At 49.1% G+C, this 8,468-nt stretch overlaps 2 protein-coding genes across 2 annotated transcripts; both read right to left on the bottom strand.

The window, feature by feature from the left end:
* Positions 1 to 92: 92 nt before the first annotated feature.
* Positions 93 to 3,409, bottom strand: BDV38DRAFT_264603 (putative phospholipid metabolism enzyme regulator). The gene has a single exon (XM_032056292.1). The coding sequence runs from the start codon at positions 3,203 to 3,205 to the stop codon at positions 449 to 451; it is 2,757 nt and encodes a 918-aa protein (XP_031907461.1). The 5' UTR covers positions 3,206 to 3,409; the 3' UTR covers positions 93 to 448.
* Positions 3,410 to 5,000: 1,591 nt separating this feature from the next.
* On the bottom strand, positions 5,001 to 8,458 carry BDV38DRAFT_264602 (uncharacterized protein). The gene is made up of 4 exons (XM_032056291.1): positions 7,675 to 8,458; positions 5,624 to 7,606; positions 5,369 to 5,571; positions 5,001 to 5,309 (listed from the first exon to the last, which is right to left on the bottom strand). Exons 1-4 carry the CDS (start codon positions 8,073 to 8,075, stop codon positions 5,239 to 5,241), a joined length of 2,658 nt encoding a protein of 885 aa, XP_031907460.1. The 5' UTR covers positions 8,076 to 8,458; the 3' UTR covers positions 5,001 to 5,238.
* Between the last annotated feature and the right edge of the window lie 10 nt (positions 8,459 to 8,468).

The following is an 8,468-nucleotide window of genomic DNA, read 5'->3' as shown; positions in this document are numbered from 1 at the left end:
CATTCCATGCTTTGCTGTTTGGTTCGTGGTAATATATCAGATAATCGTGACGCATCGTTGGGGGAATGTAGCATAGATATCAAAAAAAAAAAAAGAGAGTCGTTATTCGACAAAGGAAAAGTCATTATGTCAAACGAATCACAATCATGTGGGTATTACGAGTCTCCGTTGACAGACCCTTGTCGTAGAATGAAGTAATCAACTCCAGATTAAGAAGGGTTCTTGTTTCTCGAGTTGAAACAAAAAACCAGCAAGCCTTAGCAACAAGGGCTACCTTCGTAATATTGGTTGGAAAGAAGACGAAGGTTTGGCACGGAAGCAGGGGCTCTAATCATAGCAAAAGAATATACAAAAAAGAAGCAAGGGCAACGGCGGAAATAGGACAGGGCAATTCCTGAGTTCGCTAATAGAGGATTATTGAAATCAATGGCAATCGAGCCGTGATCATTTATCCGGTGATCCCAAGGGCTTCTCGTACCAAATCGGCCGTTGAGCGTTGAGAGGCTGTTTGACGCAGCTCGGGCAGACTGCGACGAGATGGCCTTGTCTCAGATATGGTGACAGTGTCGTCGTCTCCAGGATCAGGTTTGTCATTGCCATCTCCAGTGCTATTGTCACCTTTATCGGGCACGACTTGAACACTGGAGCTGACAGATGCCGAAAGGAATCGGGAGCTCAGAGGTAACTGGTACTTCACAACACCGCGGACTATCAGCTCAAATGGATGCTGCAGTACCCGTTCCCACCGCTCTGTACCGCCTTCCTCCGTCTTATTACCTGGCCGAGCGAGACGGATCTGGCCCTTGGAGGTGGATGATACATAGTTCCATGGCGACGCTTCAAAGGTTAGGGGTGAATCAAACCGGAAAACACGCCCTAACAACATTGTCTGGGGGTCACCCGCTGGGTCAGTTGGGATAGGGTCGGTGCCTTTGTCCACACCACCATTCTTGTGCCCCATACGCTTTGATAAGCTTGTCTCATTTGCAAGGCAACCACTGCTTCCGGCACAACGTGCTAGACTAGCTAAACGGGCTCGTCTCCTGCTATCTCCAACACGGGGAAAGTCACTCCAGTCGGATCCTTGATCCCGCCATAGTTTGTCTGTCCCAACAAATCGACTCTTCGCAAAGATGTTCATATCCATGTCGTCAATTGCGACAGGAAAGAGGTTAGGGTTCGTGGCGCGTACGCTGAGGTCCAACATGATCTCTTGTTCTGACGCGAGCACATTCTGGATAGCAAGGATCTGGACATTTACGAGCGATTTGGTGATGCCAACAACAAAGGACGTAGCTCCTCCGATGATAACCAGAAGTAAAATGCATATAACAACACAGGTGCCGTACCGTGAGAAAAAGCCACGCTGCCGCTGCTGCATGTACTCCATCTGACGCAAACTGGCACTTCCGGGCCGTCGATTACCGTGACGACTTCGAGTTGCGCGTGGGGAGCCTACTAGGGGAGTCCGTTCGTCATCTGCACCTTCCGCATCAAAATCGTAGCCATATATTTCGCCTGCCTTTCTGGCATTGTTGATTGTGCGATGATTGGGACCTCCACGAGTGACGGAATGTCGCGGCTGCCGAAATCCCCCGATGAAATGTCGAGGCGATTTTGGATACGGCTGGGACTGGGGAAACGGGGAGTCGCTATCGAACAACGAATGATATGCATTGCTGCGCCCATATCGCCCAGTATGATGGTGCCGGGGGGTATGAGTTCCGCCACTGTCGACCCTTGAGTGACTCCGAGCACTGTCTTCGCCTGCATCCCCATCGACACTGCCGGCATACGTGTTGTTGGTGAACTTCATGCTGCGCTTGCCTGTAACACTATGATTCCCATCTCGCATTCCAGGACGCCCACGAGGGCCCAATTGATCAACCTGACTGGCCATAGATGTCGCGCTAGGCGTACGGGAATGATACCGACTCTGTCTCACTGGGTATGGGTCAGGTGGGTTCGACTCGTAAACAAACGTTTCGTCGGAATCAGATACATCGGCCTCATCTACAGCGCTAGCGACTTTAGCTTCGAAAATGTCCGCTTTGGAAGATGCGGCCCCACTAGGTAAGGCTGTCGGCTTGCGCGTCCTCTTCTTTTCCTTCTTCGGGCGGATAGTTTCAGTGCTGGGCTTCATTCGAAGGGTGCCCGGATCTACACGACCCGAATTGCTTCGGTCACCGGTCACCACGCCCAGGGAGACCTGAGGAATGGAACTGACCGTCTCTGTCTCGACGATCATGTTCCTAACTGATCCATCCGTCGGCTTACCGCGCGCACCTCCAAGCGACGTAGAGGACCGTTTCGGGATCAGGTTGTCAGTGCCCTTGGCTCCCGAACCACGACGGCGATTCTCTTCTCGAAGTTCCAGGCTCTTATTCCCTCCGCTATCACTGCCACTCTCGGCATTTTGCTTAGACGCCTTTGGCGTGCTATCCTCATCGATCTTCTGTAATTGTGACTGTTCGAGCGCCGATTGGTTTAATATAGTCTCTGTCGATGGCGTTGATTGATCACTGGCCATTTCCTGTACCGTCTCGAGGGCAGAACCTGGTCCGTTGATGCTCCTATTCACGGAGCGAGGCGCGCTGCGGTCGGATTTGGAATCGTCGACCAGTAAAGATCGTTTGCTGGACATATTCGGGAGGGTCGGTTCTTGTTCCACCCGACGAGATGTGGCCCATAACGGCATGTTAAGTTTCTCCGGACTCGTAGCATCGGTTGACCGTTCGACATTGGATGGAGGGTTGATGATGAGAGGTTTGCTATTTTGGGACAGTGCCCGTTGCACGGCGGTTGTGGATGGAAGGGTATCCGAGCCCGACCTCTGACCAAAACTCGGTCTACTCGGGCTGCGACCTGCACTGGCTTTATGTGACCGAGAAGAAACGCGAGAAGTTGAGGCGGAGTTGCGCGGGCGACGGGCGGAGCGAACAGGGGAGGATTCACGGGAGGATATAGCCGAATTTGTTGACGAAGCCGGAGCTGACAACCCAGGAACTGCAGGGGTGAGTTTAGGCATCTGGGATGCGAGGGAGGCTTGGATCTGGGAATTAAAAGTTGAACGTGGCACTTCTATCATGTCACCTTCATTAGTAGATCGCCGAGATGTAGACGTCGCAGCCTCATCTTTTTTGGCCCTCCTGGATCCACCAGAGGTACCATTGCGGTAAGGCAACCTCTCGGATTCCGCTGCCATGATCAATGTCGAGTCAAATTGTGATGACAAGACTTTGAAAAGTCAGGAGATCCGAGAGGGAACCGGAACGGCGGGTCTAGAAAGAGGACAAAAAAAAAAAAGGAAAAAAGAGCAGCCTGGGAGAGCCTATGGCAAGAGGGTGACAAATTCAGAGAATGACACCACCGTAGGCGATAGAAACGGGAAAAAAAAAAAAAAAAAAAAAAAAAAAAAAAAAAAAAAAAAAAAAAAAAAAAAAAAAAAAAAAAAAAAAAAAAGGAGAAAAAAGAAAAAGAAAAAATAGGGAAAAAAAAGAAAAGAAAAGAAAGAATAAATCAATAAATAAACAAAATAAAACCCGAGAAGTCAGGAGATCCTTGACTCGAAAAGAGTCAATCTAAGAGGTCGACGGATTCGACACAATGATGATCTTTTGTCGCACACAAAAACACGTTACACGGGCGAGGAAGTTGGACGAATAGACGATGGCCACATGCTGACGAGAAGAATATCACGGGAAAGGTAAGATTTTGTAAGTTGTCTGTAGGCAACAAGTAGGGTGAATGATTTGCACTTCTCAAGAAATCAAAGAATAATCCAGGCAGACCGAAGTCAAAGTTGCGGGCGCAAGTGTGGACATAACTTGATCAGAAGACGGTGAGATAGAACGTCTAGAACATAAGCTCCGAGCCCGTTTAGCCAACGGGAATTACCGTCGATCGAAACCCACGTTAAAAGGCCACTGAACTGGCCCTGGGCAGCGGACGAGATCTGAGAGTCGTTGGTATTGGCTATTATCGATTCGGGTTTAGAGAGCACTCAGGAAATGGCGAAAGCGGTTCCAGTAGGAACGAACAAACCGTCAGACGCAAGGAATCACGAATTCAAACCAGTCGAGCTCGCAGGGCCGAAGCGAATGCAGCCAGAGAGGTTTAGTTGGTTGACTAAACCAGGTGCAGGAGGACGGTAATGGAAGGAAAGAATAGTAGTAGACTGGACTATCGGCCACCCACTCAGGGGAGGGGGAAACCGAGGCCAATGACAGGGGCCCACGTCAAGGAACGAAAGGTTTAGTGTGGGAACTTGGAAGGCCGAGGACACGATCTGGGGCGCACAGGCAGGAAGGCACCCACAAGGATAGGTTAGCGGTGGGAACGGCGCGGAGGAACACCCGAATGATAAGGAGCACCGAAAGGGGGGCGGGCGCAAAGGAGGTCCCAAAGATTGTGTTGGGTGGTATCCAGCAGGAATGGGTAATAGTAGTAGTGGTAGTAGTAGAGGTAGGAAGTGACTGTGGGTAGAGGAAGAGAAAAGAGAGTGAGAATGATGATGATAAGGAGGAGGAGGAGATCGATGCGGTAATGATGAAGAACCTGGCCCGGAAAGTCCAAAACGCTAAAGGTTATTCAAGGGAGGAAAAAAAGAAACCGAGCCTGCGCTGACACGCCGGGAAAGTAAATTACTGTTACAAAATAGAAACGGGATGAATTATTCAAGTTTTATACTCAGTCATCATGACCTCATGAGAATGGAAAAATTACACTGTGTACCTTCACGAAGCTAACTTACTGTGTATTCCCCGTCCTAACTAAAATGTTAGGGAAAAAAAAAAATAAAATAAATCAATGTTACATACAGATATAAACAAACCCCACAGCCTTTGATTGAACTCGAAGGGAAAACTCCAAGTTCATAAAAAGGGCGGAAAGAATCCTCTTTTTTGCGTTTTTATGTTTGTGTTTGTGTTTGTGTTTTTATTTTATATTTTATATTTTATATTTTATATTTTATATTTTATATTTTATATTTTATTTATTTTATTTTTTGAATTTATCTATTGTTCACTTTACTATTATTTGGTTTATTTTTCCTTAAATAAAAGCTAGGAAAAATAGCTCCAAGCCGTCAATCTGTATACAAGCCCAAACAGAGATCTAGCCAGTAGTACATGACCGCATATAGCATCAATAAAGCCCCTTTAGACAAATGTAGACTGGATTACCGGACACATCGTAAACTGATTTCCAAGGTGCAATGCGTTGTCACATTATAAGCTATACAATCTTATACACTCGTTTGGCAATGAGAAATGACGCAAAGGCGAACATGATCAAACCAGCCGTAACTGATCAGAGATAGGATGTTAGTCAGTCATGTAGTTGTGTGTGAGCAAGGGAAACTTACTCGACCAGAACCACGTCAAGCTATCCACATCCTGACCCGGTACCTTGACGTTCATCCCCCACATGCCACAGATAATGTTAAGCGGAAGAACGATTGTTCCCAGCACGGTCAACTTGCCCAATACATCCGCCGTCTGTTCCTGACGCTCATTCATGAGAATGTTGATCTGTGCGAGATAATTGGAATGTGCTCGGGACAGCAGCCTTGATGGTTGGGTCAGTTATAAACATCCTAGAAAGATGAGATTTAACATACGTCTCGTAGTAGGTTAAGCTACTCGTCATTGTCATGATGTGATCCTGAATGTCTCCCAAGTATAGGCCAATCTCTGACTTCGGCGCCACTTCCCACTGCTCGTTGCACCGCTTGGCAAAGCCTTTGACAACATCTGCCTTGTTGCTCAACAGTCGATACATGCCCATCACTTTCTTCCGACAAACCCCTACCCTTCGAAGCACCTCACCCGGAGCTAGTGTAGTCGAGGCTTCAACACCATCGTCCTCTAGCTTGCTGTTTTGGCCCATTACCGGCTCAGGGGAGTGCATTTTCATGATCATGCCATCAATCTCGTCGACTTCATCCTCGATAGCCTGGATCAGCGGGCCGAAGACGTCGGTAATATCATCAATTATGGCATACGATATCCAATCAGAGCTTAGGATCAAGTAGTCCATCAGTTGACGGATCCGCCGGCGTACATTCGCCGGGTGAGGTGTCTGAGAAAAGTGGAAGGACAAGACTCCTTCTCGAAACACAACCACGTACATATTCACTGGTTGCAGGTAATTCTCACTATTTGGGTCTTGATCGAAGGTTCGGTAATTGACAAAATAATAATTTCGAAACAGTTCAACCTTCTCCCGTGCCTCTTGCATCATGATGTCCTCTGCTGTGAGCGCGTGGACCCCGAAGGCTTTGGCAATCACTCGCATCTCTGCATCCGTAGGGCAAAGAACATCAAGCCAGAAGGTTGGCCGGGGCCCATACCTTTTGGGCTTCGTTTGTTGCTGCGGCCGTCGAGACGGGGAGGCATTTGCTGACGTGCGTGCTTCAGAAACAGCTTCGCTGATGATAGACATACGAGGTTGTTGCTTAGGGCCGCTCATATTATCATGGTGACTGCTAATAAAAGGTGAAGCTCTGTTTCCATCAAAACCGTGGTTGTTGTGATGTTTATTGTCAATGGCCTCTTCTTCAGGGTCATGATCGGAATCCGTCTCTTCGTCTGAAGAAACCTCCAATTCGGGAGGGTCAGGGATAAAAAGCTCGCGAAAACTGCTTCCCGGTTGTACCAGCTCTGATATGGTCTGGGCGTGTATCGTACTTTGGAATTCCTCATTGAAGTATGTAAATCGATAAGGAGCCTCCTCTTCCTCGCGTCGCCAAAGCTGATACTGTGGGCGCAGACGACCCTCGATAAGGACAGGCTCGCTAATCTTCTTTGCTCGAAAATCACCCGTACGCTCTTCCTTTTCCTCGCGGCTCCATTCCTCCAAAACTGATAGGTCGGGCCATTCTCTGCGCCGCCGTCTCCGACGCTCAGTTTCACGCGGTGCCCTTGTTGCGTCCTCCTCGGCCAGTTCGGATACTTCCTCAGTCGGAAAACAAACATCTTCCTCGACAGGTAAAGTTCGACGTCGAAGGAGACCTTCTTGCGGAGGACGATGCCGCGGCGACACGGAAGATGGGGGAGAGCTTCGGATTCGATTGGTACCGCTTTCAACATCAATTACCATGTCGTGTGACCGGGGCATCGATTCCATCCGATTGTCAATAGACTTGGCCAACGAGAAGTCAAAATCCGCCCCCGTCACAACCGCATCATCATAGCCCATGTCCGCCCCAAGCTTCGGCGAAGTTGGCATCGACGGTGGATTGTTGACATCATAATCGCGGTCCTGTTCGGGAAGCCCGGGGCTCTGGATACGACGAGGTGAGCATCGGGACGAGTTCGTTTGGACTGATGAATGTCGTTGACGAAAACTGAATGGAGTTGACTTCGAATCGGTTCCGTATCGAGAGATATTGGGCCTATGAGCGGATGACGGGCGCATCAACGGTGTCCGATCATCCACAGGATCAGGATAATCGCTGTCATCATCCACAGGAAGAGTTCTTGTACCAGATGGCTGATTACGAGAGCCCAAATCACCGGTACGGACTGTAGTGGACAAGGACCCGGGTCGAAAAGATTGAGCAAGTCGGCTGTCTCTGCGCGGCCGCATCATGGGTTGATTCCTGGGCAATCCCGGACTTGGGTCAGTGATAAAACTAGTATAGACGGTAGCACCGAAGACAACACGTACCGATGGTCCAGTAAAGCTTCACTTTCCAGACTAGTGCTACTTAAGTCTCTCCCCAGCTTGTAGAATGGAAGCGCACCTCGAGACTTGGTCTGATCCGCCATCATAGCCATATGTTCCACTTCGGGCCCCGGGGTAGTAGGAGCTCCGGCATGAGGGTCTTCGACACTGATGAAAGATTGCCGACGATTACGACGTTTCCGATGCTTCTTCTTCCGTTTTGCGCGCTTTCCCGTGGTGGATTTGCTATCTACCTGAGGGTCTTGGGTCGTTTCGGAAGCTAAGGGATCATAGGTAGTGGAGCGGCGAGTGTCTGGACGTGAATTGACGGAGTGGCCATCTTGTGAAGAAGGCAAACCATGATTGGAACCAGTTTGATACGCAGCCGATGGAGTGTCAGCCATGCTGATCGGAGGGTGCAGAACGCGAGATATCCACGATGATTGGTAGACCGAAGAAAGCCGAGTATACTTATCACCCTTGTAGAGCACAAGCCTACCCTAAATTGGGCAATAAAGTACCGGATCTGAACCAAATCCCAGTTCAATGTGTATGCAGTTGTGATAGGCCCAGTGCAACAGAATCCAGCATTGTCGACGCCAATTCACCGAAACACGGGGTGAGAAACAACGATTGGCGAAAATGGAACCTGTGGGGAGTTGCGGTGGGACATGGGGAAATGGATAAGAGTAAGGGAGAACTCCATCAAAGAGACGCTCGCTGGAAGAAAATAGTCGCCTGAGCTGCAGGAGAAAAAGACGGTGTCGAGCAGCGAGTGTGAGTGAGAGAGTACGTGG

This window comes from Aspergillus pseudotamarii (assembly GCF_009193445.1).
Source record: "Aspergillus pseudotamarii strain CBS 117625 unplaced genomic scaffold BDV38scaffold_112, whole genome shotgun sequence".
NCBI classification, from domain to species: domain Eukaryota; kingdom Fungi; phylum Ascomycota; class Eurotiomycetes; order Eurotiales; family Aspergillaceae; genus Aspergillus; species Aspergillus pseudotamarii.
This window is presented reverse-complemented; position numbering and strand designations above follow the sequence as displayed.